The sequence below is a fragment of the Pangasianodon hypophthalmus genome, chromosome 24 (assembly GCF_027358585.1).
Source record: "Pangasianodon hypophthalmus isolate fPanHyp1 chromosome 24, fPanHyp1.pri, whole genome shotgun sequence".
Lineage (NCBI taxonomy): Eukaryota > Metazoa > Chordata > Actinopteri > Siluriformes > Pangasiidae > Pangasianodon > Pangasianodon hypophthalmus.
In genome coordinates this window covers 19513977-19538363 of record NC_069733.1, presented here as the reverse complement: position 1 = coordinate 19538363, position 24387 = coordinate 19513977, and the positions used below count along the sequence as shown (strand labels likewise).

Sequence of the window (24387 nt, the reverse complement as noted above, 5' to 3'; positions counted from 1 at the left end):
TCTTATCTTATCTTATTAAATCAAACCAATAAATCATTTTTCAAAGAATCCCAAATGAACTGAATCATGGGGATATTCCAGACTTGACTGAATTGTTTACACTAAATCAAAAATGAATCATTTCCCAAATAAATCTGAATCAAACTGATGCTTGGTGATATTTTATACTTCACTGAAACACTTACACTGGATCAGAACCATAAATAATTTCCCAAGAATCCAAATCAAATCTTTGTAAAATTTGGTACATCACTGAATCTTTTACAGTGAATCAAAACCATAAATCGTTTCCCAGAGAACATTAATCGAATGACATTGAAATCTGAGACTTCAATGAATCATTTACATTAAATCTAAACAATAAATCACTTCTCAAAGAATCCTAATAGAACTGAATCGTGATATTCAAGACATAACTGAATTGTTTCCATTGAATCAAAACAATGAACTCTTTCCCCCCAAAAAATCTGAATCAAATCATATCTTCTTGATATTTGATTCTTCTGTGAATCACTTACTTTGAATCAGAACAATAAATAATTTCCCAAAGAATCATAATCTGATCTTATCACTGTGATATCTAACACTTCAGTGAATCATTTACGTTGGATCAAGAATCCTGTTTGAATCAAATCTTGGTGATATTCGAGACTTCACTGAATCGGTTACACTGAATCATTTCCTAAAGAATCCGAATCGAATCAAATAAAGGTGATCGTTTGCTATTTCACTGAATCACTTTAACTGAATCAAGAATCCTGTTTGAATCGAATCATGGTGAGATTTGATTCACTGATTTGTTTCCTAAAGAATCCTAATCGAATTAAATCACTGTGGTGATATAAAAGGTCTCTTGGTTTCCATGGTAACTAAGCTGTTTAGCAGGCCCAGCGTTGCTCATCATGCTACGCTAATAAATAACAAGACAAGATAAAACTGCATCATTGTCAAGAGGGTGATTCGATTTTTAAAAAAGTTAGAAGGTTATGGCAGTGTTTAAGTGGGGAAAGTTCCTCGTATTCAGAGTCGGGTTTCGCACGTAGACTTATCAGAGTTTTCCAATAGCATATAGACACCATGTTTTTTTTTTTTTAAGTATTATATAACGGTAGTATATTCCTCATTATACTCAAATATTTCTTGTTACCTGACAGACATTTTAGCCCGCTAACTCTAGCTAGCTAGCGTAGAGAACAAAGCTATCACCTCTGGTCGCTTGCAGTGTGTGCGCTGTTTTATTATTTAATTTGTGTATTTTTTTCTTTTTCAGTCTGATAAACATGTGGCAGTTTTTATTCACTGAGTCAATTTTATTGAATTGATTCCTAAATGAATCTATCACAGGGAATCACTGAATCATGAGGTCATGAGGAGTTGCAGTCCAGCCACCTGTGGTAGGTATGTTGTTAGCTTGGGGGGGTAATTGTTGAGGATTCAGACACACACACACACACACACACACACACACACACACACACACACTGACCCGTTTGTTCTTGTTGGAGTAGGTTCTCTGCAGCAGTCTCTCCTGCGTGTGCTCCGTGTTGTTGGGCAGGTCGAAGCCGTTCTCCTCCACCTCATCCTTCACTTCTTCCTCCTTTTCCTCCTCCGCTGGTTTCTGTCGTTTAACAGCGGCCATTGTCTCCCACCTCCTCTCCTTTCTGCTGCTGTTCAGCTTCACCGAGCCGTTCCTCTGCTGAACGAAAAAAAAAACAGGGGAAAATGTGATAAAACGCTCAAACAGCAGCTGAGCCACTGATCACACTGACCTGAGACAGGCCTGGTGGGCGGGGCCTAATATTCTAATGAGCAGCTTGATTGACAGCCCTCTGTCCGAGACTGTAGCAACCACACAATTATAGAATTACACAGTAGCTACGTTTGCTAAGTCAGCTTTCACATTACCCACTAGATTAGCTTTCTAGCTAGGTTAACTTTCACTTGCTAGGCTAGGTTAGCTTTCACTGTACTTGCTAGGTTAGCATTCACTTTACTCACTAGGCTAGCTTTCTTATTACTGGTTAATATAGCTTTCATTTACTCACTAGGCTAGCTTTCTTATTACTCGCTAATGTAGCTTTCATTTACTCACTAGGCTAGCTTTCTTATTACTCGCTAATGTAGCTTTCGCTTTACTCGCTAGGTTAGCTTTCACTTTACGTGCTAGGTTAGCTTTCACTTTACTCAGTGGTTTAGCTTTCACTCGCAAGATAATATTTCTCTTTAGTCACTAGGTTTGCTTTCTCTTACTAGCTAGGTACTAGCTAGGTTATCTTTCACTTGCTAGGCTAGATTAGCTTTCACTTATTTCCTAGGTTATCTTTCACTTGCTATGTTAGTGTTCTCATTATTTGCTAGGTTATCTTTCACTTGCTAGCTTAGCGTTCTCACAGTGTAAAGTTTTAATAAAAGCTGTGTGGGTGGGGCGAGTGATATAAGCCCTGTGATTGGTGGGGTCGGAGCCTATACAAGCTTTACCCAAGATTAGCTCCTCCCACTTTACATCATTTTAATAGTTTCCCAAAGAGACAAAATCAAATCGAATCCTGATGCTATCTGACACTTCACTGAATCATTTACCCTGAATCATTTACACTGAATCATTTACCCTGAATCATTTACACTGAATCATTTACATAAAGCAATAAATTGATTCACAAAGAAAAAGGGATTATTTAGACGTTGTAGTGCAGATCCATATTAATATTAATAAACAGTGGGAGGGGCTACCTCTTTTCTCCTCCTGTCAATCACAGCAGCAGCAGCCAATCACAGCGTGTGTTAACTTCACATTTCATTTCCTACTACATTATACCCTATGTAGTGAGCATATATAGTGAACAGAGAGTGATTTGGGATTCGACCTCACTGTGTGTCTGAGGCTTTAATAATAAAAAATATTTCATAAAAAAAAAGGATGGTGGATCTTTATGTGGGAAAATAAAAATACAAAGAAATAAAAGAAAATAATAAGTTAATCAATAAATCAATAATCAATCAATTAATTAATTACAAAAATATTAATTAATAATAAAAATTAATTTTAAAAATCAATCAGTAAATATTAAAGTTGATGATAAGACAATGATTTTCATCTCTTTGCTTATGAAGCGTGATATAAACACACAGTGTAGTTACTGCTATTGCGTATATTCATTATACCCTCATTAATATTCATTATACACTCATTAATATTCATTATACACTCATTAATATTCATAGACATTCCTCTAGCAAATAGTTTAATCCATCACGAGGGGAATGTACATTTTAAAGCAGCTCATGAAACAGGAAATGACTTTATTCGTCGGTCTCGATTTAAATCTGATTACTGAGATGTAAATTGTACACATTTCACTAATGATTATTATGGATTTAAAGTGCAGCGACTCTCGGTGTGTGTGTGTGTGTGTGTGTGTGTGAGAGAGAGAGTTAGACAGCAGACTGAGCTGTCAATGCTAACACACACCTTTAATTAACTCACACTGAGAGCTGTGTTTACATCACCTCACACTAAAGACGCTCTGACACACACACACACACACACACACACACACACACACACACACCTGTCTGTCACTGAGCGAGCAGCGGGAAACAACAACCTTTATAAACATGACACACTTAATAACAATAATAAGAAGAAAAGAAGAAGAATAAAGAATAAATAAAGAATAAAGCACACGTTCTCCTAATAACACGTAGCATTTTTCATGTCATATAACACTGGTGCTTGTGATGTTCGTTTCGGGAACGTCGATATTCCTGGCATTGAGTCTCATTCTTCCTGTCGCATGAGGTCAGAGGTCATCAACTAGCGACCCAGCAGAGTATTTCAGCACACCGAACCGAGCATTCGAAAAAACTTGGAGCAGAGCTGATCAATATACGAAAAAAACAAACAAGCCAACAATCTAGTCGTAATTCACTCCAGTTTTCTAAACATGGTTTACGTTCTCGTGACTCATTACGCCAAGTTCTAAACACGGTTTACGTTCTCGTCACTCATTACACTAAGTTCTAAACACGGTTTACGTTCTCGTTACGCATTACGCCAAGTTCTAAACACGGTTTACGTTCTCGTTACTCATTACGCCAAGTTCTAAACACGGTTTACGTTCTCGTCACGCATTACACTAAGTTCTAAACACGGTTTACGTTCTCGTTACGCATTACGCCAAGTTCTAAACACGGTTTACGTTCTCGTTACTCATTACGCCAAGTTCTAAACACGGTTTACGTTCTCGTTACTCATTACGCTAAGTTCTAAACACGGTTTACGTTCTCGTCACGCATTACGCCAAGTTCTAAACACGGTTTACGTTCTCGTTACGCATTACGCTAAGTTCTAAACACGGTTTACTTTCTCGTCACTCATTACACTAAGTTCTAAACACGGTTTACTTTCTCGTTACTCATTACACCAAGTTCTAAACACGGTTTACGTTCTCGTTACTCATTACGCTAAGTTCTAAACACGGTTTACTTTCTCGTTACGCATTACACTAAGTTCTAAACACGGTTTACGTTCTCGTTACGCATTACGCCAAGTTCTAAGCACGGTTTACTTTCTCGTTATGCATTACACTAAGTTCTAAACACAGTTTACGTTCTCGTTACGCATTACGCCAAGTTCTAAACATGGTTTACGTTCTCGTTACGCATTACGCCAAGTTCTAAACACGGTTTACGTTCTCGACACTCATTACGCTAAGTTCTAAACACGGTTTACGTTCTCGTCACTCATTACGCCAAGTTCTAAACACGGTTTATGCTCTCGTCACTCATTACGCCAAGTTGTAAACACGGTTTATGTTCTCGTCACTCATTACGCTAACTTCTAAACACGGTTTACGTTCTCGACACTCATTACGCTAAGTTCTAAACACGGTTTACGTTCTCGTCACTCATTACGCTAAGTTCTAAACACGGTTTACGTTCTCGTCACGCATTACGCTAAGTTCTAAACACGGTTTACGTTCTCGTCACGCATTACGCTAAGTTCTAAACACGGTTTACGTTCTCGACACTCATTACGCTAAGTTCTAAACACGGTTTACGTTCTCGTCACTCATTACGCCAAGTTATAAATACGGTTTACGTTCTCGTCACGCATTACGCTAAGTTCTAAACACGGTTTACGTTCTCGTCACTCATTACGCCAACTTCTAAACACGGTTTATGTTCTCGTCACTCATTACGCTAAGTTCTAAACACGGTTTATGTTCTCGTTACTCATTACCTAAGGCAGGATTATGTACAAACACTAAACATAAGAACCATATGGTTTATGTTTTCCGTAGAACCGTCATCAACAGCAATTTAATCTAGTTTTACTTGTAAATAAAAAAAACATCAGGTTACGTGCGATATGGTTAAACTTTTCGGAGAACGTTTATAGCTAGCGATGCAGTTTTACACACAAATAAGAAACAGAATTTGTAGCTAGCAATGCAGCTAGTTTTAGGAACAAACAATAAACATTGCGATCATGTAGGTTATTTAATTTTTTTTAGAGAATCTGTAGCTAACAACACATGTAGGTTATTTGTTTTTTATTCCCATGAGACACAGAAAGCCTTGCAACAGAACTGTGTGTGTGTGTGTGTGTGTGTGTGTGTGTGGAGACACAGAGGAAGGAAAGATACAGAGATGGACAGATGAGGGAGGAGAGAGGGACAAATTTCCCCCCGTAGAGAGTGAGCAAGAATAAATTGAACACAGCCATTGAGACAGAAGGTCAAAGGTGAAATCTCTGAGGAGCGCTGAGGCTCCGAGATGAGAGGAATATAGATGACTAGGAATGTTCAGGGGAACATTTTTACATCTATTATTCACACACACACACACACACACACACACATATACACACACACACACAGAGGATAAAATAAATATGTCACCGGAGAGCGTGTCACACAGTTAACCTCGTCTCTAGCAGACGCTGCTTTAATACGCTTAATTGAACTTGACATCTAAAGCTATTATTATGTAATATAATGAATTCACAGTGTGATAATCGTCCTCGCTGTACGAGGGCTTCAGGTCAACACTCGATCCGCTCACAGCTCCAGCTTTACAGGAAAAAGGAAATGTTGAACTCTGTAACAGTGCAGAGTCAGTGAGAGGTTACGTTCGGTGTTAAAAGATGAAGTGAAAGGGGAAAATCGAACTTAATTCTCTCCCACAGCGTGACGCACTCCGAGTGAAATGACACAGTAGAACGGGTTCTGTTCAGAGTTCGTTTACAAAAAGAGGAAACATTAAACAGAGCAGCGTCGGAGTCAGAGTTCGCTTACATTCACTCCTTAAAGATGAAAATCTTGTAGTACTTTGATGACTTTTTATACCACTTTAGCTATTTTACTGTAACAACTCAAGCAGCTGCTAATGGTCACTGATCAACACTGTTCCCAACAACCAATCACTGATCACTACTGTTCCCAACAACCAATCACTGCTCATCACTGTTCCTAAAAACCAATCACTGCTCATCACTGTTCCTAACCACCAATCACTGATCACTACTGTTCCCAACAACCAATCACTGCTCATCACTGTTCCCAACAACCAATCACTGCTCATCACTGTTCCCAACCATCAATCACTGCTCATCACTGTTCCCAACAACCAATCACTGCTCACTACTGTTCCCAACAACCAATCACTGATCACTACTATTCCCAACAACCAATCACTGCTCATCACTGTTCCCAACAACCAATCACTGCTCATCACTGTTCCCAACAATCAATCACTGCTCATCACTGTTCCCAACCACCAATCACTGCTCTCTACTGTTCCCAACAACCAATCACTGCTCATCACTGTTCCCAACAACCAATCACTGCTCATCACTGTTCCCAACAATCAATCACTGCTCAGCACTGTTCCCAACAACCAATCACTGATCACCACTGTTCCCAACAACCAATCACTGCTCACTACTGTTCCCAACAACCAATCACTGATCACTACTGTTCCCAACAACCAATCACTGCTCATCACTGTTCCCAACCACCAATCACTGATCACCACTGTTCCCAACAACCAATCACCGATCACTACTGTTCCCAACGACCAATCACTGATCACCACTGTTCCCAACGGCCAATCACCGCTCATCACTGTTCCCAACAACCAATCACTGCTCATCACTGTTCCCAACGACCAATCACCGATCACTACTGTTCCCAACGACCAATCACTGATCACCACTGTTCCCAACAACCAATCACTGCTCATCACTGTTCCCAACCACCAATCACTGCTCACTACTGTTCCCAACGATCAATCACTGCTCACTACTGTTCCCAACGACCAATCACTACTCACTACTGTTCCCAACGACCAATCACTGCTCATCACTGTTCCCAACAACCAATCACTGCTCACTACTGTTCCCAATAACCAATCACTGCTCATCACTGTTCCCAACAACCAATCACTGCTCACTACTGTTCCCAATAACCAATCAAAGGTGAGGAGTGGAATGTTGAAGCAAAAGTTTATGCTTTTTTATTGTTTATTGTTTATTATGATGCTAGTTTGAAGATCAGCTAAATTTTGTTGTAGAATTTATTTTCTATAATTCTAGTTCATGAGTTAGCCTGCTTAATGTAATGCTAGTTTGATAAACAAAGACACAGATACTGTAATGCTAGTTTGTGATTTACTATAACGCTAGCCTGCTACAGTTAACAGGATAGCATATGCTAGTAATGCTAATGTAAACACTAGTAACACAGTATAATGCTAATTTGTGAGCTGGCCTGTTTACTATGATGTCATGTCTTTGGTTGCTGTTTGCCATAATGCTAGTTCATGGTTTAGCTTGTTTTCTGTAGAGCTAGCGTGAGATTTAGGCTGTAATGCTGCTTTGTGTGTTAGCATGTTTGTGAGTTAGCATGTTTGTGAGTTTGTGTATTAGCATGTTTGTTCAATCCCTGATTCATATGTTAGCCATTTCACTGTAATGCTAAGTTATGGCTTAGTTCTTTTAACACTAGCTTGTAATTTAGTTTGATTAATATACAGTTAGCTTATTAATTAGCCTATTTAGTGCAGTGTGTGTGTGTGTGTGTGTGTGTGTGTGTGTGTGTGTGTGTAAAATAGTAAGAAGTGATCCATTTACTTCCTGCAGAGGAGAGACATGTTTGTACAGCTCCAGCTCTCAGGATGCTAGTCCGAAAAATAGCTTAGTCACACACACACACACACACACACACTCACACACACTTCCTCCCTTTCTCTCTCAGTCAAAAGGTCAATAGCTTTTTAAAAATAAGTGCTCTCTGTGTCTTCATCTAGTGATGAAGTGTTTCTGTTTGCTCTGTTCTTATATCACACACACACACACACACACACACACACACACTGTCTCTCACTTTCATACTGAGTATAATTGGCAGGATAACACTGTGTTTTGGCTGTGTGTGTGTGTGTGTGTGTGTGTGTGTGTTTTGATGTCGTTTCTTGGCTCTGAACACACTGAGCTCTTACAGATACAAGAGCAGCTGTTCACACTCACAACTGTGTGTTCGCACAATAAACCCGACAAACACAAACTCACAATAAACACTAACAAAAGCAAGAAAGACAGAGACAAGACACACTAAACACACAAACACAACAAACACTATAAACAAACTATGACACAAAAACAAGACACACACACACATACAGACGGAGGAGATGGGAGGAGACGGTTCTTAATCAGAGACACGGTTTATCTGGAGCAGTGAATATTTTCAGGATGAAGTGATGGATGGAGGTAAAGTTTCTCTGTAAGCGTAGCAGATGAGCGCTAGGTCAGATTTTCCTTCACACCGTGAACGTTTTCTTTACAGCAGAGTATAGAATTAACACAAACACGGACACTATAGTGAATTAAAAGTGCGATAAAATCTCCTACATCCCGCACACACATTACGATTTCATCACCTCCATTTAGTGTCTCGTGGCTTCATTAAGTTGCGCTCGAGTAACTTTATATCAGAGCGCGATATAAAAAACTAAATAAAATGTAAAATAACAGGCTGCGCTGGATCAAGTGCTATTCTCTGTGCTGCTGAATAATGAGTGTGGAAGCCATTTTGTTAAATTAAACCAGTGATTAATGTGATCATTACAGCGAGCTCTATTCATGCAGTAATATATCGCTGATATACGAGACTCCTGTTCCATTTATTTCAACACTCGCCATCTTCTCATCTTCTCATCAGACATCATCAGATTACTCTTTTATTTTTCAGTTTTAAATTCTGTCTTGTTTTTATGTTACAGCGTGTTACATTTCGAAGAAAAAAAACCCACTTTTCCTTCTTCAGTCCGCATTTTCTATCCCTGATGTTGTAGTTTTGAGGTTTAAAGGTGAGTGTTTGTGTTAAAGCCGGTGGTCTGGACGCTGTAGGTAACCTCGGAGGTGTGAACTACACGCAGCTGATTTTAATCATCTGAATGTGGAGCTCAGAAAATCCACTGAAGCAGCTGCGGAACCCGACTCTGAATACCAGCAACTTTCCTCACAGAGACACTGACGCGGCTTTTTTTAAAAAAAAATTACGTCGCAAACACAGACTACAGAGCTATGCACACACACAGACAAAAAAACAACATGTATGTATGTAAAGATGAAACACAAAAACATACAAAAAAAGAACAAGAAAATTATAAAGATGCACAAACAATAACAATAACAACGATTTACTTAAACAGGGAAAAAGACAGACGGAGTTATTTACTAACTCAGTAAACACACACACACACACACAAACACATGCACTTAGATACACACACCCTCACAAAAAACCACATCCTCTTCCTGTGTGTCTTGCGCGCACACACACACACACACACACACACACACACACACACACCCCACAATAACCGCACTGTTATCACACTGTAGCGCTAACACACATATAAGAATGAGGTCAGTGCAGCACCCGACCTGGAATCAACCACCTACACACACACACACACACACACACACACACACACACACACTCACACACACACACTCACATTCACACACACACACACTCACACACACACACTCACACACACACTTTTTAACCAGTGTCAGTGTGTTAACGTGTGAAAGTCTCCCACTTAAACACACTAACAGAATGTGAGAATATTTAAATTTCAACAGCTGATGATGTCATAATGGGTGTTACAGCAACTGACCAATCACAAGTTCAAGACGCTCCTTTTTATTGTTATTTCTTTTTTTTGTACTAAAAATATTTTCCTTTTCTAAGTATACAAAATATTTCTTTTTAATATTTTCCTTTTCCAATTTTGACAAAATGAATATTGAATATTGAACAGAATATTTTACTTTTCATGCTACATATATATATATATATATATATATTTTCAGTTACAAATATTTTCCCTTTTTTTTTACTTTTAATATATTTTCATATTTTTAAAATATAAATATTTTTACACTCCGAATAATTTTCTTTTCTCGCTACAAACCTTTTTTTTTATCATATTTTTTTCTTTTGAACTGACAGAGAAACGGATTTGTAGTCATGATAGGTGCCTGGTTTGCTTCCTCTGTGTGTGTGTGTTTATTTGTGTGTATGTGTGTATGTGTGTGTGTGTGTGTGTGTGTGTGTGTGTGTGTATGTGTGTATGTGTGTGTGTGTGTGTGTTTACAGGAAAAAACTAATAAAGCCTCTCTCTCTCTCTCTCTCTCTCTCTTTTCCTTCTGATTTTCTCTCCTTGGATATCTTCCCTGTTTTCTTTCACTGAACTGCATCACACAGCTTTTCCTATGATTACATCATCACTGTGTGTGTGTGTGTGTGTGTGTCTGTGTGTGTGTGTGTGTGTGTCTGTGTGTGTGTGTGTGTGTGTGTGTTATTCACAATTAGCAGCAGCTTTAATGCTAAAACATCTCTCACTATATACAGAGAGAAGAGTAAAGTGCAGTTTAAAGAGTTAATACTGATGAGTGATACCTGTCTGTCTCCATCTCACTCTTACTCTCTCTCTGTCCCTTTACCTGTCTCTTTATCTTTCTCTCTCTCTTTCTCTCTCTCTATTTCTCTCTCTCTCTCTCTCTATTTCTCTCTCTCTCTCTCACTCTGTGTTATTGTATAATGATGTAATAAAGTCTAGGAGCTGCACTCAGCCATTAAACAGTTTAACTTCACACAGAGAGAACGATACCACTCTCTCTCTCTCTCTCTCTCTCTCTCTCTCTCTGTCTGTCATTCTCTCTCTCTCTCTCTCTCCCTGTCCCTCTCTTTCTCTCTCTCTCTCTCTCTCTCTCTCTCTCTCTCCCTGTCCCTCTCTTTCTCTCTCTCTCTCTCTCTCTGCCCCTCTCTTTCTCTCTCTCTCTCTCTCTCTCTCTCTGCCTGTCTCTCACTCCTCCTTTCTCTCTCTCTTTCTCTCTCTCTCTCTCTCCTTCTCGCACATTTGCATGAAATTGTTGGGTAGAGACGGTGGTTCCTATAAAACCCCACACTTAGTGCTGTGAGATAAACGAGTGGCAGGCGGCTCTTACAGAGCGCTGAATAAAACCTGCTCACATTTCTGTTTCACTACACGACTCATCACACACTCCTCCACTCATCACACACTCCTCCTCTACTCATCACACACTCCTCTACTCATCACACACTCCTCCTCCACTCATCACACACTCCTCCACTCATCACACACTCCTCTACACATCACACACTCCTCCTCCACTCATCACACACTCCTCTACTCATCACACACTCCTCCTCCACTCATCACACACTCCTCCTCTACTCATCACACACTCCTCCACTCATCACACACTCCTCCTCTACTCATCACACACTCCTCTACTCATCACACACTCCTCCTCCACTCATCACACACTCCTCCTCCACTCATCACACACTCCTCCTCTACTCATCACACACTCCTCCACTCATCACACACTCCTCCTCCACTCATCACACACTCCTCCTCTACTCATCACACACTCCTCCTCCACTCATCACACACTCCTCCACTCATCACACACTCCTCCTCCACTCATCACACACTCCTCCTCCACTCATCACACACTCCTCCTCTACTCATCACACACTCCTCCACTCATCACACACTCCTCCTCCACTCATCACACACTCCTCCTCTACTCATCACACACTCCTCCACTCATCACACACTCCTCTACTCATCCCACACTCCTCTACTCATCACACACTCCTCCACTCATCACACACTCCTCCACTCATCACACACTCATCACACACTCCTCTTCTACTCATTACACACTCCTCTACTCATCACACACTCCTCTACACATCACACACTCCTCTACTCATCACACACTCCTCCACTCATCACACACTCCTCTACTCATCACACACTCCTCTACTCATCACACACTCCTCCACTCATCACACACTCCTCCTCCACTCATCACACACTCCTCTACTCATCACAAACTCCTCCTCCACTCATCACACACTCCTCTACTCATCACACACTCCTCCTATACTCATCACACACTCCTCTACTCATCACACACTCCTCCTCTACTCATCACACACTCCTCCACTCATCACACACTCCTCTACTCATCACACACTCCTCTACTCATCACACACTCCTCTTCCACTCATCACACACTCCTCTACTCATCACACACTCCTCCACTCATCACACACTCCTCCTCTACTCATCACACACTCCTCCACTCATCACACACTCCTCCACTCATCACACACTCCTCCTCTACTCATCACACACTCCTCCACTCATCACACACTCCTCTACTCATCACACACTCCTCCACTCATCACACACTCCTCTACTCATCACACACTCCTCTACACATCCCACACTCCTCTACACATCACACACTCCTCTACTCATCACACACTCATCACACACTCCTCTACTCATCACACACTCATCATACACTCCTCTACTCATCACACACTCCTCCACTCATCACACACTCATCAAACACTCCTCTTCTACTCATCACACACTCCTCCACTCATCACACACTCCTCTACTCATCACACACTCCTCTACTCATCACATACTCCTCCACTCATCACACACTCCTTTACTCATCACACACTCCTCTACTCATCACACTCCTCCTCCTCCACTCATCACACACTCCTCTACTCATCACACTCCTCCTCTTCCATTCATCACACACTCCTCCACTCATCCCACACTCCTCTACTCATCACACACTCATCATACACTCCTCTTCTACTCATCACACACTCCTCTACTCATCACACACTCCTCCACTCATCACACACTCATCACACACTCCTCTTCTACTCATCACACACTCCTCTACTCATCACACACTCCTCTACTCATCACACTCCTCTTCCACTCATCACACACTCCTCCACTCATCACACACTCCTCTACTCATCCCACACTCCTCTACTCATCACATACTCCTCCACTCATCACACACTCCTCCACTCATCACACACTCCTCTACTCATCCCACACTCCTCTACTCATCACACACTCCTCCACTCATCACACACTCCTCCACTCATCACCCACTCATCACACACTCCTCTTCTACTCATTACACACTCCTCTCCTCATCACACACTCCTCTCCTCATCACACACTCCTCTACACATCACACACTCCTCTACTCATCACACACTCCTCCACTCATCACACACTCCTCTACTCATCACACACTCCTCTACTCATCACACACTCCTCCACTCATCACACACTCCTCCTCCACTCATCACACACTCCTCTACTCATCACAAACTCCTCCTCCACTCATCACACACTCCTCTACTCATCACACACTCCTCCTATACTCATCACACACTCCTCTACTCATCACACACTCCTCCTCTACTCATCACACACTCCTCCACTCATCACACACTCCTCTACTCATCACACACTCCTCTACTCATCACACACTCCTCTTCCACTCATCACACACTCCTCTACTCATCACACACTCCTCCACTCATCACACACTCCTCCTCCACTCATCACACACTCCTCTACTCATCACAAACTCCTCCTCCACTCATCACACACTCCTCTACTCATCACACACTCCTCCTCTACTCATCACACACTCCTCCACTCATCACACACTCCTCTACTCATCACACACTCCTCTACTCATCACACTCCTCCTCCTCCACTCATCACACACTCCTCTACTCATCACACACTCCTCTACACATCCCACACTCCTCTACACATCACACACTCCTCTACTCATCACACACTCCTCTACTCATCACACACTCATCACACACTCCTCTACTCATCACACACTCATCATACACTCCTCTACTCATCACACACTCCTCCACTCATCACACACTCATCAAACACTCCTCTTCTACTCATCACACACTCCTCCACTCATCACACACTCCTCTACTCATCACACACTCCTCTACTCATCACATACTCCTCCACTCATCCCACACTCCTTTACTCATCACACACTCCTCTACTCATCACACTCCTCCTCCTCCACTCATCACACACTCCTCTACTCATCACACTCCTCCTCTTCCATTCATCACACACTCCTCCACTCATCACACACTCCTCCACTCATCACACACTCCTCTACTCATCACACACTCCTCCTCTACTCATCACACACTCCTCTACTCATCACACACTCCTCCACTCATCACACACTCCTCTACACATCACACACTCCTCTACTCATCACACACTCATCATACACTCCTCTTCTACTCATCACACACTCCTCTACTCATCACACACTCCTCCACTCATCACACACTCATCACACACTCCTCTTCTACTCATCACACACTCCTCTACTCATCACACACTCCTCTACTCATCACACTCCTCTTCCACTCATCACACACTCCTCCACTCATCACACACTCCTCCACTCATCACACACTCCTCTTCCACTCATCACACACTCCTCCACTCATCACACACTCCTCTACTCATCCCACACTCCTCTACTCATCACACACTCATCATACTCTCCTCTTCTACTCATCACACACTCCTCTACTCATCACACACTCCTCTTCTACTCATTACACACTCCTCTTCTACTCATTACACACTCCTCTCCTCATCACACACTCCTCTACACATCACACACTCCTCTACTCATCACACACTCCTCCACTCATCACACACTCCTTTACTCATCACACACTCCTCTACTCATCACATACTCCTCCACTCATCACACACTCCTTTACTCATCACACACTCCTCTACTCATCACACTCCTCCTCCTCCACTCATCACACACTCCTCTACTCATCACACTCCTCCTCTTCCATTCATCACACACTCCTCCACTCATCACACACTCCTCTACTCATCACACACTCCTCCTCTACTCATCGCACACTCCTCCACTCATCACACACTCCTCTACTCATCACACACTCCTCCTCCACTCATCACACACTCCTCCTCTACTCATCGCACACTCCTCCTCCACTCATCACACACTCCTCCACTCATCACACACTCCTCTACTCATTACACACTCCTCCTTTTCCACTCATCACACACTCTAGATTAGACGCATGTCAACGCCCAATTATCAGACTGATAAACGATTCATGTTCGGAAAAGAATGACGTAGAAATATTAAAATCAGACAATAAGGTTTGAGAAGTAACCATAGCAACAATCGTATAACAGTAGCCTTTTGATGTGTGACACAGGCGACTAGCGAGTTAGCAAAATGTGATGGTTTAGTTTTTATTCACCCTTCATCTGGTGAAAGGAATTATGGGATTCTGTACTCCCAAATGGACTTTATCTTTACCCCTCAATAGGCTGCCTATGTAGGGAACATCCTCCTGAATTAGACACATATTTTAGCCACAGTAACAGTGTTGTGTGTAAATAAGTGTGTGTGTTAAACATCGTAAATAAATCATATAACTGATTATCAGCACACGCCTAATTCTCAGTGTGTGTGAGTGTGTGTGTATGAGTGTGTGTGTGTGTGTGTGTGTGTGTGTGTGTATGAGTGAGTGAGTGAGTGTGTGTGTGTGTGTGTGCGTGTATGAGTGAGTGTGTGTGTGCGTGTGTATGAGTGAGTGATTGTGGGTGTGTGTGTGTGAGAGTCACCTTGTGAGATGTGATGTACTCGTCTGTCTCCTCTAGACAACCTCAGCTATTTCAGATGCGACAGACGGCACACACACACACACACACACACACACACACACACACATGCACATTACCTCTGACTGTGACCCCGTGTGTGTGTGTGTGTGTGTGTGCGTGTGTTACTAAGTGACTGGTGTCCCAAGTTCAACCAGGGGCGGAGCTTAAGTTACAAACTTCCCAGTATGACATCACTACCAGCTTTATTCCCAATTCTTACCACAGATAACGTGTTTATTAAAATAATGCCGGATTTAATTAGCAACATTAGCTTAGCCAGGCTAGCTATTTAAAACAGCACAGAGCTAACGTTAACCAGTTAGCATTAGCATGTTCCCCAGGTTTGTTAGCAAACATTACGCTAATCATTTTAGTGTGTCACTGAAATCTGTGTGTCTCTGAGCTGAAGGGTTTAAATCAGAGCTGTGTTCATGAACAACACACACACACACACACACACACACACACGCACTCACACTGAGAACAGATGATGTGTGTGTGTGTGTGTGTGTGTGGTTTGTGGTGAGCCTGTGGTGAGAAAATTTAACTCATCATTACAGCCTGGTTCAACAGAAACACACAAACACACACACTCACTCACACACACTCATACACACACACAAACACACACACTCATTCACACACACACACAAACACACACACAAACACACATACACACTCTCTGACCCACACACACACTCACTGACTCACACATACACCTCTTCATTCCTTTCTCTTTCTTTCTTTCTTTCTTTCTTTCTTTTTTCTCACATGTTTATTTTTTCCCCTTCCTCTTTTATTCCTTTCTTCTTTCATCCTTTCTTTCCTTCATTTCTTTCTTGCATACTTTCTCTTTATTTCTTTCATTCTTTTCTTCCTTTCCTTTTCTTTTTGTTCCTCTTTCCTTTACATATCCATTGCTCTTTTCTTCCTTCCTTCCATCATTTTATTCTGTCATTTCTTCTATTTTATAAATACTTTGTTTTATAAATGATAATAAATAATAAATAAACACTAAATCATCTGACAGTTTTATAAAATGCGACTACTGTATTACCAGCAGTTTGTGAGCAATTATTGTGTATATATAAACAACTGTGTGTGTGTGTGTGTGTGTGAGTGACTGTGCGTGTGTGTGAGTGTGTGTGTGTGTGATGAAGTGATTTGTGGTGTTGTAAGTAAGCTCAACCTCACACCTCTGTAATGATGTTGTGATGTGTTCAAGCGAAAAACTGTAGCAGTATTAGCACAGTGTGTGCGTGTGTGTGTGTGCGCGTGCGTGTGTGTGTGCGCGTGCGTGTGTGTGTGTGTGTGTGTGAGAGAGTGTGTGTGTGTGTGAGTGTGTGTGTCAGACAGCAGCGCTGCTGTTTTTAGCAACACGCTAACACTCTGATTAGCTTTGACAGGCTGTTTCTCAGACCCACCGCAGTTTCACCACAGAGAGAGAGAATAAAGAGAGTCAGAGAGACAAAGAAAGAGAGAGAGAGAGAGAGAGAGAGAGAGAGAGAGAGGAGATATATATATAGATAGATAGAAAGAGAGAGAGAGAGAGCGAGAGAGAGAGAGGGAAGAACGAATAGAGAGAAAAGGAGAATGAGCTGGAGACATGAATATGAATATATATATATATATATATATATATATATACAGAGAGAACAAGAAAGAAAAAGAAACAAATGAAAAAGATAAAAAAGAAAAAGAAAGAAAGAAAGAAATGCACAAATGCATGTAGAAATGAACAAAAAAATGAAACGAGGATGAAAGGATGAACAAAGGAAGAAACAGAAAAAAGAAAAAGGAATTTAAAAACCGACAGAACGAAGGAGTACGAAAGAAAGAAAAAATATATGAGGGAACGAGAAAAAATGAGACGAAAGGAAGAAAGGACCGAAGGAAGGAAGGATAAGATAAGCAAGAAAGACATGCATGAAAGAAAGAGAACATGTGAAGGACTGAGAAAAGTGAGAGAAAATGAAAGAAAGAAAGAAAGAAAGAAAGAATACACAAATGCATATAGAAATGAACAAAAGAATGAAAGGCTGAACAAAGGTAGAAAAAGAAGAAAGAAAAGAAAGAAAGAAAGAAAGAAAGGATGAAAGAAAGAAAGAAAGGATGAAAGAAAGAAAGAAAAAAGAAAGAAAGAAAGAAAGGATGAAAGAAAGAAAGAGAAAGAGTGAGATTAAAGAGTTAGATTACGGACAGAGGAATAGAGCGTATTGTGTGTAATGAGTTATAAGGAGTGGAAGCGAAGCTGCTGATTGGTCGGCTGCTGTAACGCCCATTATGGTGCACACGATGCTAACACGCAGTTTAAACTGATCAGTCCTGAAAGAGGTAGAGAGAGAGGGAGAGAGGTAGGGAGAGAGGGAGGGAGGGAGGGAGAGGGAGGGAGGGAGGGAGAGAGAAGAAAAAAGGAGAGAATAAAAGAAGAGAGAACAGACAGCTGTACTCTGTTAATGACTTCTTTTATATCTGTCTGTCTCACTCTCTCGCTTGCTCTCTATCTCTCTCTCTCCCTCTCTATCTCTCTCTCTCCCCCTCCCTCTCCCTCCCTCCTTCTCTCTCTTTCCCTCTCTCTTTCTCTCTCCTTCTCTCTCCTTCTCTCCCTCTCTTCCTCCTTATCTCTCTATCTCTCTCCCTTTCTCTCTCTCTTTCCCTCTCTCTTTCTCTCTCCTCCTCTCTCTCCTTCTCCCTTTCTCTCTCCCTCTCTCTCTTTCTCTCTCCCTTTCTCTCTCCTCCTCTCTCTCCTTCTCCCTTTCTCTCTCCCTCTCTCTTTCTCTCTCTCTTTCTCTCTCCCTTTCTCTCTCCTCCTCTCTCTCCTTCTCCCTTTCTCTCTCCCTCTCTCTTTCTCTCTCTCTTTCTCTCTCCCTTTCTCTCTCCTCCTCTCTCTCCTTCTCCCTTTCTCTCTCCCTCTCTCTTTCTCTCTCTCTTTCTCTCTCCCTTTCTCTCTCCTCCTCTCTCTCCTTCTCCCTTTCTCTCTCCCTCTCTCTTTCTCTCTCTCTTTCTCTCTCCCTTTCTCTCTCCTCCTCTCTCTCCTTCTCCCTTTCTCTCTTTCTCTCTCTCCCTCTCTCCTCTCTCTCTCTCTAACGAACAGTTCTGTTAATCTGAGAGGATTTTCCACCTGAGAGTTGAGCACTTCCACTTAACGAGGAGGAAAATGAATATCGCGCAGAAACACTCCGAGTGCTGAAGCTGTTTTTAAAATAATCACGATAAACATTTTAACAAAATCCTGAAGCATAAACTTGTGAGTAAATATTTAAATGAGGCCGCTAGCTAACTAGCGCTAGTGCTGTGTGTCATTTTAACTCATTAACTCAGACTACTTTGGAAAACGCTCTAGCTACGTATACTGCTTCCCTTCATCTGCTACAAGCCCCGCCCCTTCTGTTTTGTGATGCATGATGGGAAAGTGTAGTACAGAAAGTGTCCATCGCTCCATTTGTTCTGTGAATACACTCCATCATCTGTGTTTTTTTACTCTCCTACACTACTTCCTGTTTTAAAGTGTATAAATTTAAACGGCTACTGAACTGTTCTAATGGGCGTGGCCAAATATTCTAATGAGTACACTTGATTGACAGCCTTCTGTCTGAGACTTCCAGCTGCAAGCAGCAAAATATCAGCACTGTGCTGGTTAGCTTTCTCTCGTTAGATTAGCTTTCTCTTGCTAGGTTAGCTTTCTCTCGCTAGATTAGCTTTCTCTTGCTAGGTTAGCTTTGTCTCGCTAGATTAGCTTTCTCTTGCTAGGTTAGCTTTCTCTTGCTAGATTAGCTTTCACTCACTAGGTTAGCTTTCTCTTTCTAGGTTAGCTTTCTCTCGCTAGATTAGCTTTCTCTTGCTAGGTTAACTTTCTCTCGCTAGATTAGCTTTCACTCACTAGGTTAGCTTTCTCTTTCTAGGTTAACCTTCTCTCGCTTGATTAGCTTTCACTTGCTATGTTAGTTTTCACCCCCTACATTAGCTTTCACTCGCTAGGTTAACTTTCACTTGTTAGGTTAGCTTTCTCTCGCTAGGTTAGCTTTCTCTTTCTAGGTTAACTTTCTCTTGCTAGGTTAGCGTTCTCTTTCTAGGTTAACTTTCTCTCGCTCGGTTAGCTTTCACTCAATTGCTCAGTCTCTAAGCTGTGTGGGAGGGACGAATGCCGTCAGCGTTGTGATTGGTGGAGGTGGAGCTTACACAAGCTTTAGTTAAGATTAGCCCCGCCCACTTTACAGCTACAGTGGACAGTTTTTGGTGAATATTTGGAAAATCAATATTAAGCAAATTTAGCTTCCCTGTGGCTTTAAATCTCTCACAGCCTCACTCAGTCTATCTCTCTGTCTTTCTCTCTCTCTCTCTTCCCATCTGTCTCTCTTTTCATTTCACTCTCTCTCTCTCTCTTGTGTGGATGTTGTTGAAACAGAAAGCCTGTTGTGCATTCTTCTGTGTACAATGGTTGTTATTTATCCTGTAGCTTAGCTGAATGTGCGTTAGCTCGTTTACTCTTCGCCTGGCATGAATTCCTGACACAGATCCCATTACCGAACCAATAAACAGCTTGCTGAGCCACACACACACACACACACACACACACAGCCAGGCCGCATCACTTCCTGTTTTACAGGCTCCATATCAGGTTTACGACGTGTTTATGATCGGTGTTACATAGTTACTGCGATTGTGTTAAACAATACGGCAACTACAACATTCTACACCATCGTAAGCTGCAACGTCGCAAGCTGCACTATCAGTGAAACGGCAGTAGATATACAGCATCACAATACATCACCACAGTACAATGGTGTGGCAACAACACTGTTCTACAACATTACAGTACATGAGCGAAGCAACAACACTGTTCTACAACACCATAGTACATTAGCATAGCAACAACACTGTTCTACAACACAATAGTACATTAGCATAGCAACAACACTGTTCTACAGCATCACAGTACATCAGCATAGCAACAACACTGTTCTACAACACAATAGTACATTAGCATAGCAACAACACTGTTCTACAGCATCACAGTACATCAGCATAGCAACAACACTGTTCTACAACATCTCAGTATATCACGATAGCAACTATAATGTTCTACAACACCAGTGCACATCATCACAGTAACAACAACAACATCATTATACAGCATGAAAGTACACCATAACAGCAACATCCCTGATACACAACATCAAATTGCATCACCATAGCAACAACACAATATATCAGAGTGCAGCACCACAGACATAACACTGCTATGCAGCATCGAAGAACATAATCCAGCTCTACAACATCAATATGCATCACCATGGCAATAAGACTGTTGTACAAAATTAGCGTACATCACCAGAGCAGCAGAAAGGTATTTATATAGAATCAAAGTACATCACCACAACAATAACCCTGTTCTACAACATCAGAGTACATCACCATGGCAACAATAATGTTAAACGGCATTGAATTACATCATCACCACAACAATAACCCTATTCTACAAGATCAGAGTACATCACCATGGAAACAATAATGTTATACAGCATCGAATTACGTCATCACCACAACAACTACACCATTCTACAACATCATATTACATCACCACAAAAACTACACTGTTCTACAATATCAGAGTACATCATCACCATAGCAACAAAACGTCACTATACAGTATCAAAGTACATCATCACAACATCCCTGATGATCACAACGGCAGTAACACTGTTCTACAACATCATATTACATCACCACAAAAACTACACTGTTCTACAACATCATATTACATCACCACAAAAACTACACTGTTCTACAATATCAGAGTACGTCATAACCACAGCAACACAACATCATTATACAGCATCAAATTTCATCATCACAAAAACATCCCTGATGTACATCACCACGGCAACAACACAGAATAATTAATAGAGATTTTCTCAATTCTATGTAAATTTGTAAAGAATTGGCACGGCACAGTAAGGTGACAAATCCAAACTACTGGCTCGGATGATTCCTCGGTCCAATCCGATGGTCACGTGGTCCGATGTTTCTTCAGTTCCCGCTCACAACTTTAGCTCCTACCTGCGTTTAGTTCCTGCTTAGTGTTTGACGCAAATACGTTCTCTCGTTAAATGACTATAGAGACGTTAGGAAGAAAAATAAAGCGTGGAAGGAAGTAGTAGAGATCGTTGGTGCCTCTGGTGAGTGTACACAGCTAGTACAGTTAGCTCGCTTTGCTAATCTAATCTGAGCACGTAACATGTAAATCAACAAACCATGTCACTAGTTAGCTTTAGAAGCTATATATAGCTACTTCTGTTTCTCATCAGAATTAAAAACAAATAATGCTAAACAGGCCACGCCCACAAGAGACAAGCTACAAGCGATTTGAGAAATATGTGAACGTAGCATAAAACACTCATTAGCCATTAAATCATTGTTGTTTACGAAATAATAATAACGATACGCTTTAACGTGAATAACTGTAACATGATCTTGGACGTTAAGGGTTTAAAACAATGACAGCGTTTATTTATTTTTTTTTTCCACTGCTATCAGCTACTCAGCGTTCATCAACGTCTGTACAATATCATCATTCCGCTCAACTCTACCGTGGAATAATAGATTTTTTTTTTACTTAAAAAGCTTTTTAACACAAAAGAGAAAGATGTAACTGAGCCGCCAGAGTCATATTCAGGCTCAGAGTGATAAAACGCTGATGAAACCCTGATAAACCCTGCGGCTCGCTACTGAATCAATCTCACTTTTACACACAGAGAGAGAGAGAGAGAGAGAGAGAGAGATAAAGGCCTCTCGCCCTCCAGGTTTCAGCATTAATCTGGCTGTATCAGTCGGACTGTAGAGGCGAATCTGAAAAACTGTTACGCTAATTGCTTTCACAGCCGGCGTCATTTGTAAAGCGAAACACACACTGCGACTCGCACTTCTGCCGAGACGAACAGTTTATTTCACCTGATACACTGAGAAAAGCTCCAGCCTGACATTTTCCCTCCTAATCTTTATTACAGAGACATCACTCATTTATAATTAATAAACCATATCTTTAACCAGGCGCGACGAGACGAGTACCACGATTAACGTTACAATAACGCTATTACAATATTACTATTATTATTATTATTGTTATTATTAATGATCTTTTTAAATGTTATTACTATTTAAACATACTGGATACTCTTCTAATTTACATCAGTACTGAAATGCAAAAGATCCACATTTAAAAATTTCCGAATAAATGATTAAACGCATTTCAGTCGGACAGTTTTCGCGTATAATAAACAGAAAATAATAAACGAAATACACGCAAGTTTATCAGAGTTACACTTTTTCTGCGGCTGAATTTATCATTTTAATTACCCGTGCATTTTTAGTAACATGTACCGTATACCAGAGTCAGAAGTTTTTATTAAATCTGTTATTAAGGTGCACAATATTTATCCTCAGGGGCATTTATGATCTTTATGAGGGTATTTTTGTCTAATTCTATAAAACACACAGTGTCACTTATTCATACTGAAGCCCTAAGAGGTCATGCGTTATTATTTTTTCTTTCTTGTGATCACAATTTAATTTTCTCGACATAACAAAAGTTGTTTTAGCTCTGTGTCTGTGTCCGTTCACAAGGCTACTCGTGTTGCGTTCTCATCGACGTCTTCACCATCGCCATTTTAACTTTAATCTCGAGAAATCTCGTGCATGTGAACGGGATTGGTGTTGCGTGCACGTTGGCGTCTTCGTCATCGCCATCATAACTTTAATAATTGCCTGCTGTAGAGATGGATTTTTGTTATGTCGAGATCACGAGAAAATTAAATCCTGATCAAAACAAGAAAGAAAAAAATAATAACCCTAAGAGGTCATGCGTTATTATTTTTTTTCTTCCTTGTTTTCTCATGATGACGACTTAATTTTGTCATGATTTCGAAATAACAAAATAGTTGGTTTTTTTGTAATCTTGACATAATTTTTTTTTTCTCACAACATAATTTTATCACATTTATTATCTTTACAAGGGTATTTTTTTCTAATCCTATAAAACACACAGTGTCACTCATCTATACTGAAGCCCTAAGAGGTCATTTTTTTTTTATTTTTCTTTCTTGGTTTCTCATGATCACGATTTAATTTTCTCGTGATCTCGACATAACAAAAGTTGTTTTATCTCGGTGTCTAGCAGTGATTGACAACTTCCACATCAGTGTCTGACGCTTGAGAAGGTCTACACCC

The 24387-nt window shown here is 41.0% G+C and overlaps 1 protein-coding gene across 7 annotated transcripts in view; it reads right to left on the bottom strand.

The window, feature by feature from the left end:
* fbrsl1 (fibrosin-like 1) overlaps positions 1–24387 on the bottom strand; it is a 298676-nt gene that overhangs the window by 254675 nt on the left and 19614 nt on the right. For 6 of the 7 annotated variants that reach the window (XM_034298924.2, XM_034298927.2, XM_034298930.2 and 3 more), the window contains exon 2: positions 1487–1696. In XM_034298924.2, the coding sequence (XP_034154815.2) occupies positions 1487–1696 (210 nt within the window). The remainder of the gene's footprint in view (positions 1–1486; positions 1697–24387) is intronic. The other variant, XM_034298926.2, reaches the window with a different exon arrangement.